At 35.3% G+C, this 16,257-nt stretch overlaps 2 protein-coding genes across 3 annotated transcripts; one reads left to right on the forward strand and one right to left on the reverse strand.

Annotated features, from left to right (window-relative positions):
* Window positions 1–2,289: 2,289 nt before the first annotated feature.
* On the reverse strand, window positions 2,290–2,623 carry LOC137580273 (male accessory gland serine protease inhibitor-like). Its single transcript, XM_068294225.1, has 2 exons — window positions 2,542–2,623; window positions 2,290–2,483 (listed from the first exon to the last, which is right to left on the reverse strand). The coding sequence occupies exons 1-2, from the start codon at window positions 2,621–2,623 to the stop codon at window positions 2,290–2,292; spliced, it is 276 nt and encodes a 91-aa protein (XP_068150326.1).
* A 2,681-nt stretch (window positions 2,624–5,304) lies between these two features.
* Window positions 5,305–6,976, forward strand: LOC137579547 (uncharacterized). 2 transcript variants are annotated; one of them, XM_068293334.1, is made up of 4 exons: window positions 5,305–5,405; window positions 5,486–6,044; window positions 6,106–6,464; window positions 6,528–6,976. In XM_068293334.1, exons 1-4 carry the CDS (start codon window positions 5,348–5,350, stop codon window positions 6,914–6,916), a joined length of 1,365 nt encoding a protein of 454 aa, XP_068149435.1. In that variant the 5' UTR covers window positions 5,305–5,347; the 3' UTR covers window positions 6,917–6,976. The 2 variants fall into 2 exon arrangements, with proteins under 2 accessions (XP_068149435.1, XP_068149442.1); XM_068293341.1 differs by having other exon boundaries at window positions 6,124–6,464.
* The last annotated feature ends 9,281 nt before the right edge of the window (window positions 6,977–16,257 follow it).

Raw genomic sequence — 16,257 nt, forward strand, 5'->3', positions numbered from 1 at the left:
AGCATGTTAAGTTATTTGTACTACCACTACTACAACAACAACAACAAAAAACAAAATAGAATTGTTGTAATTCAAGTCTAGACTGTTCACATCGCAAAACATTAATTGTGTCGTTTTTGTTTGTTTGTTTTTTTTTTTTTTTCATTTTTATTTTACCTTTATATTAGAAATTTTATTTTATTTAATTTTTTTTTTTTTTGTTTATTACTTTTTTTTGTTTTTGTGACCTACCTCAGATCCGTAAGACAAGCAAGAAAAATCAAGTAAATTATTTAATCAGCTGCCTTTAAAGTTTTAACATTATCATATCATTGCGTACCTGTGCAAACAAAAAAAAAAAAAAAAAAAATCAAATATTTACAACCGCATTCCGTTCAAAAAATACAAAACTTAACAAAAAAAAAAAAATAAATATGAAAGAAACGCTGTATCTAAATCTACAACTAATACTACTTAAACTTTGTAAACTAAGAGACAGAGACATAGTGAGAGAGAAAGATGAGAGGAGAGCATATGAACAACTCGAATAATTTAGTTAAAATAATAAAAATTAAAAAAGGAAAAAGAAAAATAATGTTTGATAAACTATTTTGTAATTAGATAATTAATTAGTTATTCCGTTTAAGTTAGACTGTACAGTTAATGGTTGAAGTTTATATACATATTATATACATAGTAGCTATGCCTAAGAATTGTTGTTGTAAGCTACTGCTATCTGCTATCCCAGATTTAAGCAATATTCACTCGCCAAGCATCTAACTAACATTATTCGCATTGTTATTCACTTTAATTAAACAAAACAAAAAAAGACTCAACTGAATCGAAGAAAAGGAATGAGCATGAAACAATCAATCAATCAATCAAACAATCGACCGATCAGCCAATCAGCCAATCAACCAACAAATAAACAAGAAAATCATTTTATTTATGAATCATAAAAGAATCGTTTTTTATTCCATTTTAATTCAAATCGCACAATTACATATGGCCAACCCATATAGAAGCATTTCCATACTTACTTATCATATGTATGTTCTTCAGTTTACATCATATAGCCAGGTCCATATGTTTGTATGGCTCATAGGAAAATCTGCCCACCAACAGGGTGAAATGGTACATTAAAGTCGCCGAAATGTTTCTAACAGTCTGTCCGTCCGTATGAACACCTAGATCCCAGAGAATATAAAAGCTATAGCTGCCAAATTTGGTATGTAGACTCGTGTGGTATGCACAGTGATCAAGTTTATTTCAAATTTTCTACTGCTGCCTCTATAATTTAGAAAAAACAATTCATTATTGGTAAGTTTATTACAACTATAAACGACTCCTCCAAATGTGACTAAGAACTAGTGTCTATATCATCTGGCTTCCACTTTGACGGAAACAGGTAAGAAAAAGTAAGTAGAGTATTGTTAGGTTCATTCAGAAATGATGACGGTATAATTTATTTCGTAACCCTGGAAAATTAAAGGTCTCCTAAAGTCAGCTGTGAAAATCTTCTGTTTTCTGTGCAAAAAAAGAAAAGCACTTCAAATTGCTATATTCTGGCACCTTCGTTAAATGTTTAAGTGAATCAAAATGGAAAAGGATTTTGAAAATATATAGTTTCAATTTGGTTTATCGCAATTAATGTTTCGTGTGATGTAAGTCAAGTTGTTAGCTATCGTAATCTCAAACTTGTTGTGTTTTGTGGAGTTAAAGTATGGTGGATATATATATATATATATATATATATATTCATTATGCGATGGCATTAACCTTTTTTGTGAAAGTCCACTTCATTCAGGGAGAATAGACTTAAATCAGCTGAAATGCTAGAGTTTTGACTTGTATTTTTCTAATCTCTGTCGAAATTTTAGACTCTAAAGGTTATACCAAAGAGTTTTAGTTGAATTTAATCAATTTACGATTGTCTATTATCCATTTAATGCATCGTAATAATAATAATAAATTCAAATATTCAAATAAATTCAAATATTCAAATACAACTATTTCAAAAAAAAAAAAGCCTAAAAGTATGCAATTTTTTGAAATTGTACATATTTTTACGAATTAATAGTCAAATCAAAATTGCTTTTAAGTCTTGCCTGCAAAATACGCTAGCACTTAAGTTGTAGTTGTTGCCAAAATGTGCTTTGTATGCTCGTTATTGATTCGATGTCCCCAATGTCCCCCTTATTTTAATATGACAGAAAAGCACCGACAAGTATGCAATAATATTTTCAAATTTATTTTCAATCGTTACATTTTTGTGGAACATAATTCTTGGGATCAAATCAGTTGTGGACATTAACGCCTGCATTTCTGTTGGCAATCAGCCTGAGAACAGTAACGATTGTTGTTGCCACCGCAGCCCCTGTAGCTCATTCTGTTGCATCTACGGGCACCAGATTCGTACCACCACATTTCATTCATGGCAGTGAAACGGCAGGTGAAGATATTATTGTTACCCTCATCTCGTCCGCCAGTGCAAACCTGGAAGACTGAAAGTATGGAAATTATTTCAAATGTTACGGATCAATGTCACTTGATTTGACTTACCAGGACGACCAATGCAAACGTTTTGAGCCTGGCTATGGGCCACATAAAGAGCAAGGCAAACCAAAGTCAAAAGGAACTTCATGTTGTTTTTTTAAGGGTTTTTGGGTTTTTTTTTGGTTGTTAGCTGGTTAGTTAAGCTCGAATGGAACTGATAGCGGAAGTGAAATTGATTGTCAGCTTATATACACAAGAAGACAGCGAAGCCAACAAAAGGGCTGGACTAGGTGACCCAATATCTACATAGTGGTTATTCGCAAGCATTGATTAAGTCAAACAATAGTTAAAACATAAAACCATTTAGCCAGCCATCCCTTTCCCCGTCCCGACACAGTCGAAACATGTGTCTGGCCCATTCTTTATAAGGCCATGTTCTAGAAATGAAACGAATCAAAATTTCAACGTTACTGGCCACGTGCAGTTGCTATTATTCGTCTTGTCTTATTTTTTTCCCCCCTTTTTTTTGAATGAACTTCTTTGGCATATTATGGGTCTTGATGGCCCTAATACTTTTAGCCACATCTGTTGCAATGGGGCAACAACGTCCAGCTACATGCAAAGGAAAACCAGGTGGGTTAGCATTTATTCCATTTGTTTCCATCCTTCACTCTAATGGATCACAATCGATCACATATACATAGGACAACCAAGATGTGATGGCCCCATGGATGCAGGAAACAAACGCAAGTCGAGATGCCGCAAACAAGCCAACAAATCAATGTGGTATTACAATGCGGCCTTGAATAGAACTTGCGTTCAATTGGACTATAAAGGATGTGGTGGCAATGCCAATCGTTGGTGTTCCAAGCAAGAATGTGAGACCAATTGCAGGCGCTAGTCACACATTCCTATCAAACCAAATCATATTACAAATCCGCAATCCTACACATAATCTTATAAATAAGTACATAATCGATACGTTAAAATATAGATAAATTAATTTAAAATATATATGCATTGTTATGGACATAAACAATAAGCAGCTGGTTTTAATCGGCACGTGGAGCTAAACACAATTCGGACATTATGTCGTTTCGAATGGCTAAAAAGGTTTCTTTTGTTCCCATAAGTTTCTGACTTAAATTTTTTAGTTTAAGTTCATTTTCAACAAGTCTCTAGTCGCAACAAAATTTAAAAAAAGGGGCCGGATCGGTTTTATGGATATTCTCTAATATCGAAATTGGTTCATACCGGCCAATTTGCCTGCTCCGTGTGCACTCCAAAGTACTGGCAACCTCGAGTAGCCATGGAGCCATTGCGAATTACCAATTTGGCTTTTGGGTTCTCATCCACAAAACCCATCTGAGCAAGAGTTCCACAAGGTAGCGTCCTTGGCCCTTTTCACTTTTCACCCGTGACAACTTCGATTGAGTCTCAAACCAACGGCATGATGATTGCTACGTATGCTAATGATACAGCTATCCTCTCCAGTGCATCCACGAGATGCGACGGAAGCTCTTCAGTCATACCTACACGACTTCCATGTATGGACCTAACGATGATGCATCTCTATGAATACCACCAAGTCAATTCAAACCACCTTTGCCCTTAGAACCTTAACCTGCCCTGCACTAACATTCAACAAAGAAGCAATTCCGACTGCTAGCAATGCCACATATTTTGGCGCTACGATAGAAAGAAAGATTCAATTGGAAAAAACATGTTCAAAAAACAGTAAGCAAATGTACCAGAAGACTCCAAATGCTAGACTGGATGCCCCTCGCAAAGAAAGTAAAAGTTTACACAGCAATCGTGGTACCTACGTTCAGAAATGCCGTTCCTATTTGGGGCTCTTCATCTGCAAAGCGCGTCCTCGCAATACAGAAGCAGATTGGTACTGGACCACAGTAGCTGAATAACGAGTCTCTTAGCCAACAACCTGGCCGTCAACAACTCTAGGCGTAGGCTAAGGCGTCTGCATCCATTGGAAGGATGACACAACACTCGGGGCCATTGCTCGTTGACATTTGATCTAGGTTAATTAATAAAGCTCAACTATTCATAATACTAAATATTATAAGCACAAATTATATATACAATTAATGTGCGAATTCGTTGTGAAAGCTTTTTGAAGCTGAGACAAGGCTGATTGGAGCAGTATCGTCGTATATTGTTATTCCAAGCCTTCAGCAATGTCTTAGGCTAAAGTCATACTTTCCATGTTTTTACCTTTCCCTATCTTTATTGAATCGCTTGCTGGTTGCAAAGTTCAACATTCTAAGTCCGTATTTAAGCTTTGAATGAACTTTTTAAAATTTTTATGTACCTACTAATGATTTCATGAAATATCGAGATTTGGATTGAGGTATTTGTTATGGGGTTAACAAAATTCCTGGATGTATTTCGATAACTTAATCAGCGGAGTTATGAAAATATGAAATTTTTTGCCTTTATGCCAATATTTGGGATTTTCAAGCAGAAGTTTGCATATTTTTAGGGGCATATTCCATTATTTCATCCCCCTAGAAATAAAAGCTCACATAATCGAGCGATAATCACTTCGAGAAATGCCTTAGACCACGGGGCCACGTAAACTGGCTCAATCTGTAAATGGAACTGAATGATGTTGCATCTTAATTGAAACTAAACTCAAGCTTCGTAGTTACTCAACGAAAACGAAAAATGAAAAGAAAAAATAACATTCAACTCAATTAACTGACGGTGGGTGGTATGTAGTGAGGCGGGTGAGTGCAAGTCAATTGTCATTCACTGAGATGAGAGACACAAATGATACAACAATTTTGTGTAGTTCACTTTCATTCACAGAGGACAGCAGTCACAAATCAAATAAATCGCATTAGATCAAGTCATGGCGACATATAAACTAATCGCTTGGTATTTAATTCTACTTGTGGGTCCTCTTCAAGGTGAGAGAAAAACAAAACTCTTTATTTCTATATATGTATGTGTATGTATGTATTTTGATGATTGGCTCGGTCCCTTTTAGCCAGTTGCCCGTTCTTTTTAACAATCTCCCTAACGGGCAAAACATTGCACGATGCCTGTTTGGAGGTCAATTGGGGACCCGATTGTGCAGCTCCACCCGAATGGATTGGCATATATAATCGTGATCCAACCATATCAAATTTTCAGCCCGAAATGCGTATCGATGGCATTAAGAATCGTACGGGAAAAATAACGACACACATTAAATTGGGTAAATTGCATTATCCAGGTGGCTGGAATCGTCAAGACTTAAACGAGTCCCCGGCCACCGTTTATCCCAAGGGCAAATGTTTGCCCCATTATGTGGCCAGTTATAATGGCACCGAACTCCTAACGGTTGACTGCCTCAAAATTCAACCCAATTGGTTGGCCCATCTCAAAGGTGTTGCCCAAATACCAATCAAACGATTATTTCTTCCCGGAACCCATGCCTCGGGTGCCTTTGTCACCAACTACAGTAAAACGAAATCAATGCTAGTCAAAGACTATTTAGTGGCTCAACATTTTGATGTGTGGTCGCAATTGGTTTTTGGCATACGTTATTTGGATTTGAGTGTGGGGTAAGTTCAAGACAATTGCCAGACTCTCTAATGGACTCTCAAAATCAATTGGTATCTACAGCTACAAACACTCGGACAGTGAGGCAATGGATAGTGGTACAGATAACTTTTGGATAGCCAATGAGAATATGTTTATTACCCCATTGACCGCCATACTGCGGGATGTACGACAATTTGTTCAACGTTCTGGTGAACTGATTGTTCTGGACTTTAGCTCTTTTCCCATTGGCTTCTATAAACATCCCGAAGTCTATAGTTCACTTTATCGTCTCATACGCAAAGAGCTTGGCGATGTGGCCTATCAGCGTAATATTAGCAATAATGAACAATGCGCCGATCGCAGTTATCAGGAATTGCATGAGGAGAAGAAACATGTCCTGCTACTATTTCCCACCCAAGAGTTGCCACATCCGGAAAATGGTAGGAACACAAGGGGGAAAAACAACAATTTCCATTTAATTATCTTTGTTTTCTCTCGCTTAGAATCTCCCATACTCTGTCCACCATGGAAGCGTTTTAGTACCAGCTATTTAAATCTAACCCAAACTGTGAATTATATGCGTCTATTGTTTAGCAAGAAACCAGATTCACCAGTCCAGGATGAGGGCTGGATATTCTATGGGGTCAAGAGTATGGAAGAGACTCTCAATTCACATAAACTGCAAACGGCCAAGGAGCGTGCCGCTTTCATTAATCCCAAGATCAACCAATGGCTTAAGGGTCCGTGGGGCATGAATGCGAATGTTGTGGCAATGGATTATTTCAGTAATACGAATATTGTCGATGTGGCAAGGGAAATTAATATATACAAAGGTTTTCTTTCGTCCAATGAAAAGTTCTTTAACATTGAACTTTTGAGTCTTTGGCATTAAGTCAATTATACGAAGTTATATAGTAAAAATATAATAACCGATTTCTATTTATCTTTAAAATACGCCTCTAATTGTAAGAAGCAGCTAATCTTCTGTGTCAATTTGCTTTTTTCTTCTCACATCAAAATAAAATAAGTAGAAGATAGCCTCGTTTTTCAGGGACAATAATTTGTAGACCCTTGCAAAAAGGGTATATTGATTTAGGTCAGAAGTATGCAACGCATAAAAGGAAGCACCTCCAACCATTTAAAGTATATATATTATTTGAGTACAAATAGCCAAGTCCGTCCGTCCGTCCGTCCGTCTGGATCAACACAAACTCCTCCTAGACCGTAAAAGCTACAAAGTTGAAATTTTTCATGTTGGCACGGTTTATTTATCTTGGATTCAGCCGGATCGGACCGCTATATCATATAACTCTCATACAAACGGCAAAGTCACGAGCAGTGACTTTTCTCAATAACTTCGCTGCCGAATTTGATAAAAATCGGATAACTTAATTATATATCTGTCAAACAAACGAAAAAATAGCATGCTTCAGCTTAAAGACTGTTTTTTTGCAAACATTATACTTTTTATATAAATCTTGTTTCTCGTTGATGGGTATACAAACTTCGGCGCGCCGAAGTTAGCCCGAGGTTTTCAGTAGGGCCGCTCGGAAATATACTTTAGATACAAAATATCAAAGAAAATAACATCGGCTATGCCGCAGTTTATATACCCTTGCAGTCCTTGGCAATAATATTTTTACATTTTGAAATTAGTTTTCTGCAACTCAATTCAACTTCACAATTTTTCTTCTTCCCTCATTCCCTAAGCAAAGCAACGCACGACGTAGTAGACAGCAAGCAGCGCTGCCGGCAGAGCCGATTATTATATTGACGGTACCTTATGTTCTATTTATCCGATCAGATTCAAATTTTGGGATCTGGGGTTTTATATCTAATATTATCATATATGTAAATTTCATAGCATACTCGATTTTTGTGAAAATGTTTCTCCTAGTTCTTTTAGAGCTATATGATATAGTGGTCCGATCCTGATGGTTTTCATACTTTATTTTTACCGGGTAATAAAAACCCCCGAAAAAAAATTTCAGCCCGATAGCTTTTAAGACGGCTGAGTAAAACGCATACGCACAGACGGACTACAAGGGTATATAAACTTCGGCATACCCGATGTTAGCTTCTTTGATATTTTTATACCCTTGCAGAGGGTATTATTTAATTTTAAGTAGTTCGATATTAATATTTTTTATACCCTTGCAGAGGGTATTATAAAATTGATCAGATTTTTTTTTTTTTTTGAATCCATTAGTAGGAAATGTTTATATGTATTATTAGGAATCCTTTGAACACATGATGTCAGCAAGTGGTGCTATTTTTAAGTTCGCGACTGTATTTACACTTTATGAGGTCGGAAACGTCTCCTTTTGGGAGACCAATTTCATAACACCCTCTCCAAGGGTATAAAAACAAATGGAAATTGTAAATCGGATCACTTGATTCTATTTGACTTAACATTTAAAATTAATGCCCAATGGAGAATAATAGAGCAAGTAGTTTAAAGTATTAAGTAATCAAGCTACATATATGAAAAAGATTGATAATAATGATGTAATCCATCAATGCTTGTAAGATTACTGGATGGGCCAATGTGAGATTTTTTTTTCTTGCTTTTCATTCAGAATAGGAAGATGGACAGCAGATGGCCTAAGAATCAAGCAGTTGTCCTGTACAATTCGTTGAAGTTAGCCCCGAAAAAAAAAAGTTTGGAGTAGTAATTTAAGCGTCCGCCTGTAACAACCTTTGACCAGAAAGAATTATATTTCTAAAGAAATAAAACACAAGTTATAATTCCTTTCTTAAGATTGCGGGACGGGCCAATGAGATATTAAATCTCGTGCTTTTCATTCAGAAGAGGAAGATGATATGCCTAAAGAACTAAGCAGTTGTCATGCACAATTTGTTGACTCTAGAAACGTAGTCTGTCTAGACTCTAAAGTTCAACATTGAAACTCCCGTCCCGGAATATAATGGAACACACCATGGAGTGGGTGATGGACGTAATCTGTGGAATAGATGGCTACGAGGCTATTTCTCTTCCAAGTCTTATTGTCATCAATAGAAACGTTTTGAACGCGTGCTCAAAGGAAAATAAAGCGGTCGAGTTTTACATGGACGCTGACAGCTTAATTCAGTTAACAAAAATAAAAGATTTTTCTTAAAATATAAATATAAGTTAACGAACGGCCAACAGCCTCGTTTTTTTCGGAAACGGAGTTACCGCGGGTCTGAATTCACGATGAAAGACTTCAGAGTAAGCGGGAACCATAATTGGTCAGTCACCTCGTCGGCACTCATTTTTTTCGGAGACCGAGTTTCCAAAAGACTAAATTAATATCGACAGACTTCAGAGTAAGCGGGAACCGGATGCAAGAGTATTTAAAAAACATTTTAGAAATTAAGTTTTAGAATTAATGATATTAATGATGTCATGCTTGTAAGATTACTGGATGGAGATGAGAGATTTTTTTTCTTGCTTTTCGTTCAGAAAAGGAAGATGAACAGCCGATGGCCAAAGAATCAAGCAGTTGTCCTGCACAATTCGTTGAAGTTCGCCCCGAAAAAAAAAGATTTGTAGTAGTAATTTAAGCGTCCGCCTGTAACAACCTTTGACCAGAAAGAATTATATTTCTAAAGAAATAAAACACAAGTTATAATTCCTTTCTTAAGATTGCGGGACGGGCCAATGAGATATTAAATCTCGTGCTTTTCATTCAGAAGAGGAAGATGATATGCCTAAAGAACTAAGCAGTTGTCATGCACAATTTGTTGACTCTAGAAACGTAGTCTGTCTAGACTCTAAAGTTCAACATTGAAACTCCCGTCCCGGAATATAATGGAACACACCATGGAGTGGGTGATGGACGTAATCTGTGGAATAGATGGCTACGAGGCTATTTCTCTTCCAAGTCTTATTGTCATCAATAGAAACGTTTTGAACGCGTGCTCAAAGGAAAATAAAGCGGTCGAGTTTTACATGGACGCTGACAGCTTAATTCAGTTAACAAAAATAAAAGATTTTTCTTAAAATATAAATATAAGTTAACGAACGGCCAATAGCCTCGTTTTTTTCGGAAACGGAGTTACCGCGGGTCTGAATTCACGATGAAAGACTTCAGAGTAAGCGGGAACCATAATTGGTCAGTCACCTCGTCGGCACTCATTTTTTTCGGAGACCGAGTTTCCAAAAGACTAAATTAATATCGACAGACTTCAGAGTAAGCGGGAACCATAATTGGTCAGTCACCTCGACGGCACTCATTTTTTCGGAGACCGAGTTTCCAAAAGACTAAATTAATATCGACAGACTTCAGAGTAAGCGGGAACCGGATGCAAGAGTATTTAAAAAACATTTTAGAAATTAAGTTTTAGAATTAACAATACATTGTTATACATATAATGTAGAGACAGTTGATTGTTGGCCATAACTGTCATCGTTTGCAACCGTAATTTAATTTAAAAGTCGAAGTTTTTGTTCGCTCTTTAACTTTTAGAACCGGGTAATGCGTTTTAAAAATGTTAAATTTTAAAAAAGTAAAAGAAGGGAAAAGTAATGTGAAAAATAGTTTAAGTTGCTGTTGCTCTCATCTCGAGAGCCAAAAAGCAACTGATGAAGCGTCACACAAGTCGGCAAGTCGGCACCACGTGAAGTATTAGGTATGGGAAAGGCTTCGATTAACAATCGATAAAAAAAACAATCGAGATTTCAGTGTTGAAAAGTGGAAAATCGGTTAAAGCTAGATTTCAATGTTGGCATACGCTATTTTTTTTTTTTTGGGCGTTGTTTGAACGCCCTGGTAGCCAAATATTTTACTTTAAATTATAAAATCAAGGAATTCGGCTGCTCGGCATTGTATTCTGAACTTTAATTGTTCTATAAACAATATTCAACAATATTTTCGTTTGTTGAAAGTAGTGCGAACAAAAGATTCAAAAAAGCCCGCGTCTTCGAGTATCTGAAATTTGGCATCTGGCAACAATTTCTCAACAATTTGAAAGTTTTTTTAGCCGGAAATAGCTACATAGTAGTCCGATCCTGATGATTTTCATACTTTATCTTACCCGGGTAATAAAAAGGCCCACTCAAGAAGCAATTGGCAAATATCTTCATATTGACGATGAATTTGGTCAATTTTGCACAATGAATTCGTTTTATACAGCACAAAGCTGGGATGATGAAAAGATAGCGGATACCCCGTGAGTAAAAACGGTTTAGGAAGCCCAAAAGTATATTAAGGAACAGCTTCCATTAATTGTTGATCAGACGTATTCCATTTCAAAAGAAGCAAAGTTTAATAAGTAATTAATTTTAACTTTTACTTTGTTGATGCATTAAACTAGAACACATAGAAATTGATTCAAATTCTACAATTATTTACCTTCCATATAAGAGCACATTGCGTATATTTTATTTTAAATATTTATTTAACAAGAAAATAAGATGTCTTGTATTTAAGAAGAAATATAATATTTTGTAGTCGCCTAAAAGATTTACTTCCGCAATATATCTTAAAATTTCATTAATTAAACCATTTTTATTATTTATAGTTTGTCCATGGGCATAGCAAACAGTTTCGTTTTAATTAAACGAGCAGCCTAAAAGTATGACACGTTTTTTTTTAATTCTATAGCATGATTGCAAATTAAAAACCAGCAAATATTTTAATTATTAGTTTAACTAATCACTCTATTGGTGGTCTTTGCCTAAAAATATCAATTTCTTAGAAGTTGCGAGCCAAAAAATATGCATTTTTTTTCGAAAACTTAAAACTTAAAAAGCCAAATCAATGCAGTTGGAACCCAAAATACGGTGAAACCAACGAGTTTGGCCATGTCACAGTTATATTAAACCTTTAGATTTGAAATTTGAGAAGAAATATCCTTTAATGGTATGTACAACAACAACAATTAATCTAAATGTGAGTCAAGGCAACAAACTACAAATATTTGTAAATGAACGCCTATAATATATAATTATTAACAAAACCCTTCTGATTTTTTTGGCCATTCATGAATCAAAACTGTCGCATATAGCTTTCCTTTGAGCTTTAGCTGCACACTTTGAAAAGCTCACGTTAATGAGAAGCTTTACTTTTGACGACGCCTTCAGCCTTAAGTCCAATACAGAAACTCAAAAGTATAAACTCAGACTTAAGTATGCATATACAAATGTATATATGAAATTTAAATGCGACTTTTGGCCATGTGAATAACCTTCGTCTGGGTGTGTATGAGCTGTAATTAAGAATTACATGGCTATAGTTTTCGACGACGACTTTGTGATATCGTTTAACAAGTTAAAAACTATAAATATCTATATCAGTTACCTGGATCTTGAGTTACTTGTGAAGTATATGAAATCGCGAAAAGTTATGCCACTGGGATTTGCTTTGAGTCTTCAATTTTCCTTTTCTTTATTTATTTTTGTCAATCAATTAGGCCATTTTTTGGCTTATTGAACTAATTTAGAAATTCAAGGTCATATAAATTGCCAAAAAAAATAAAATAATAATAATCGAAAAGTATAATTTTTAATCAAAATGAGTACCATAAATGCTTGCCAAATTAACTTTTGGCATGATAACCATAGAAAAAGTCCCTTGATAAAATTATTGGGTGTTAATTTCTTTCAATGATAAAATACTTTTATCAACAAAATTATCTTATCTCAATTTTGTTGATGTATTGAACAAAAGTAGAACTAGATTGTAAATATCAGGGAAGCTAACTTCGGCTGCCATAATATTTTAACTTGTTGCAAATTCTTTTTCTGTATCAATGCACGGACAAACCCTTCCAAATAAAAATTTGCATTTCCATTTAGTAGGCTGGCTGCAGCGCTGTCGATTTCTATTGACTGTAACTTGTGTTCTGTTTATCCGATCTGATTGAAATTTCGGGATCTGATTTTTTATATCCAAAACCATCATATTAGTAAATTTCATAGAGATACTCCAATTTCTTCATTTATGTTTCTTCTGTAGCTATATGATATAGTGGTCCGATCCTGACAATTTTCATACTTTATCTGCTCCGGGCTATAAGTAGCTCAAATATCAAGTTTCATTCCGATAGCTCTTAAGATGGCGGCGTGAAGTTGATGTGCACAGACGGACGGGCGGACAGACGGACATGGCTATATCGACTCAGCTTCTCATGCTGATTAAGAATATATATACTTTTTGGGGGCGGAAACGTCTCCTTCTGTGCGTTACAAACTTCTGACCAATTTTATAATACCCTCTGCAAGGGTATAAAAAGGTATTTATAGTATAAATTTAATACTACATTGAGAAACGAATTCGGTATTTAAATAACCATTAGGCCATTTAGGAAAAAAACATATTGGAGTTGACCCGTAAAAGAAATCTTTCCCATTATCTAGATAACCCCAAAAAAATATTTGATTTTGACTTTAGGTAACTTTATAACATGTTATCTAATTTCAGCCTAAAATATTTTTGTTAATATTTGTATTGCTAACATGGTTTTCAAGTCATTCATTTCTAATTTTTCGAGATGACCAAACTTAGGACACTTCGTTCTTATGTATAGGTTACGTTATTACGTGGCAATGGCAACCCAAAACCACTTTATTTCATAGTATTGACAACCCTTGAATACAATTAACCATAAATTTGCTGTCGATATCTATGCTGGACCTCTCAGTCCTTCAATAAGAGAAAACACGATTGTCGATAGATTCAATATACCTCATCACAGGTGTGTTACAGGGTATTTGAAAGTCGCACGCAATGTAAGGTCAACATTGACTTTTCAAATCATTGGCAATTGAAACCAGATCAGAATAATTTGCATAAAATTTCTAGATCGATTCGCAACTGTGAGAATATTTACTTGTATTTCTAATACCAACAAACATGCCTATATTGACTTAACTCCAATACTAGAGCAATACTTGGTATATTTTCTTATTTTTCGGCTGTAACATTTCTAATTTTATTGATTGGAATGACTATTGTAGTTATTTTTATTACACACATATAAAAATGATCAGAAATGGCAACATTCTTCATTTGCTCGGATATGGATGACTCAAGCGAATGTTTCATTCATTGATTAAAAATAACGAGACGACAATTTGCAACGATTGCTCAAGCCGGTTTCCCAAGTAAATATACACACACAATCTTTGATTATATAGTATAAAACTAAAACTGCGGCGCATGCGATTGGAATTGCTGCACAATTCCTATAGGTTAGAAATGATGTAATCAATATTATGTAGTAAGTGGTCAATCGAGTGATAAACGACTCACTTCTTATCCGTAAAAACCCAAACCGGATTCCATTTGACTAGTTAAGTATTTCTTTTTTACTCTTGCAAAAAGGGTTTCTTCATTTTTGTCAGAAGTGTGCAACGCATGAAAAGAAGCATCTTCGATCAACAAAATGAAGACATTTTCGGAACCAGGAGGACGAGACGACCTTCTATAGCCTTGTTCGTCTGTCTGGATCAAAGCAAGCTTCTCCTCCTAGCCTTCTCAAACCTGTGGGCTACAAAGGTTGTCTATCTTAGCTTCCATATAAACACCCACAGGGACTTCTCCCAGGAACTTTGTTATTTTCTTTGCTGTCGTTTAAAAAATTTAAATTTCTATGTTTAAAATACCAATTAATGATCGGTCGTAAACATTGATTTTATCTTTAACTTCCTTATTTAGTTCCATTTAATATCGAATAAATGTCAAATGCTGCTTAAATTGTATATCTGATGCTATCGAATTTCTATATTATATATTTATAATAATCTATTTTATTTTTCAATATATTTGTAACTTTTGGAAACTCTAACACTTTTGAAAATTTAAAACCTGTTAAATAAATTACTCCAAGTAATTTTAAATTGAAGAAAATTGTTTATGACAAATCAATTTGGGGTTTTTTTTTTCAAAATCAAAAACGTGTTGAAAGCAGCTGTTAATTTCCCAAAAGGAGGGAAATTAATCATTTGACTTTTAGTCGAGCTCATTTTATTTAGTCGTGTCCAACGGTTAATACTTTTGACTGATAAGTCTAGCTAAACATATGTACATACATATACTTATATATATTTTAAGACCCACAAATCGTACACGTGGCGGTGATAGGGAAAGTCTTTGTCTTTATGTCAAATGACCGATTAGATTGGCGTGCATTTATTAAGGATAGAAATTATTTATAATATAATATCGAAATTGTTTCAATCGATTTCTTATCTATATATTTGCAACAATGACGCAAGTTGTCACAAAAATAAAGAAGATAGAAGATACACACAGCCTAAGGAACATTATAGTATATTTGTATGTTCATTTTGATCAAAGTTATCTGGTTCCATAAGTTAAGGTCTCCCACCTGGTGATCCGCATATGTCAAAACTTTTGATGGGCAAGACTCGTTCGAGTTCATCATTATTTAGGGGCACGTTGTTGGTAGGACGTCGACGCAGGAGTGGGCAGTTTGGGGAGCAACGTAAATGATCACGGATTGGTTGATCCTTATGCTTCCAGCGGCTCATGTGAACATCACAGAAAAAGCATCTAACAATGTCCTTGTGTTTGGTATAAAACAGTCCAGTTTGAGCCAATTGATGTTTATCTAGCCAATCTAGTGGCCAATTGTCAAATGATTTTAATCGTTCGTCCTCACGGTGATATTTGTGAGTCCATTCATAAACTAGAGCATCTGAAGTTGGTGAGGGAGTCGTCGGAGTCTGACTTATGGGCACATTATTTGTGAGTCGTTTACGTAGCAATGGGCAATTTGGCGAGAAACGTAAGTGCTCAACTTCTGGTTGATCTTCGCGGTCCCAGCGTCCGATTTCCACCTGACAGAAGTAACACTTCACTCTATCGTCTACGTTTTCATAGAACATGCCCGTTTGGGCCAAGTTATGCTTATCGAGCCATGATAAAGGCCAATTGTCAAATGTTTTCAATCGCTCGTCCTCTCGATTATATATGTCAAGAGTCGGATGACTCTTGAAATTAACAGTTGAATCGATACTGTAATCAACTTGATCCAATTGCGATTTCTGTTCTATTTTCAAGTTGTTATTTGCCATTGGAAAGCTTTAAAAAAATAATATATATATATATATATATAAAAGGGCTAACTGAAAAAATTTAATTACATGTACATACATATAAAAACTTATATTCAGAATTAAGAACTATTTCGTTTTTGATTGGAGTTTTCGAACTCAACCTGCTCTTCTTTCTTCTAAACTTCAATCGATTATTTTAAATTATATTTAGCTAGCATTCATATTTC

Source organism: Drosophila tropicalis, unplaced genomic scaffold, assembly GCF_018151085.1.
Source record: "Drosophila tropicalis isolate 14030-0801.00 unplaced genomic scaffold, ASM1815108v1 contig_1190, whole genome shotgun sequence".
In the NCBI taxonomy this organism is placed as follows: Eukaryota; Metazoa; Arthropoda; class Insecta; order Diptera; family Drosophilidae; genus Drosophila; species Drosophila tropicalis.

Coding starts and splice junctions, on each gene's coding strand:
- LOC137580273 (XM_068294225.1), bottom strand. CDS start 2,623: ATGAAGTTCCTTTTGACTTTGGTTTGCCTTGCTCTTTATGTGGCCCAT. Junction 2,484..2,541: donor CGTTTGCATTGGTCGTCCTG/GTAAGTCAAATC, acceptor CCATACTTTCAG/TCTTCCAGGTTTGCACTGGC.
- LOC137579547 (XM_068293334.1), top strand. CDS start 5,348: ATGGCGACATATAAACTAATCGCTTGGTATTTAATTCTACTTGTGGGT. Junction 5,406..5,485: donor ACTTGTGGGTCCTCTTCAAG/GTGAGAGAAAAA, acceptor GGTCCCTTTTAG/CCAGTTGCCCGTTCTTTTTA. Junction 6,045..6,105: donor TATTTGGATTTGAGTGTGGG/GTAAGTTCAAGA, acceptor TGGTATCTACAG/CTACAAACACTCGGACAGTG.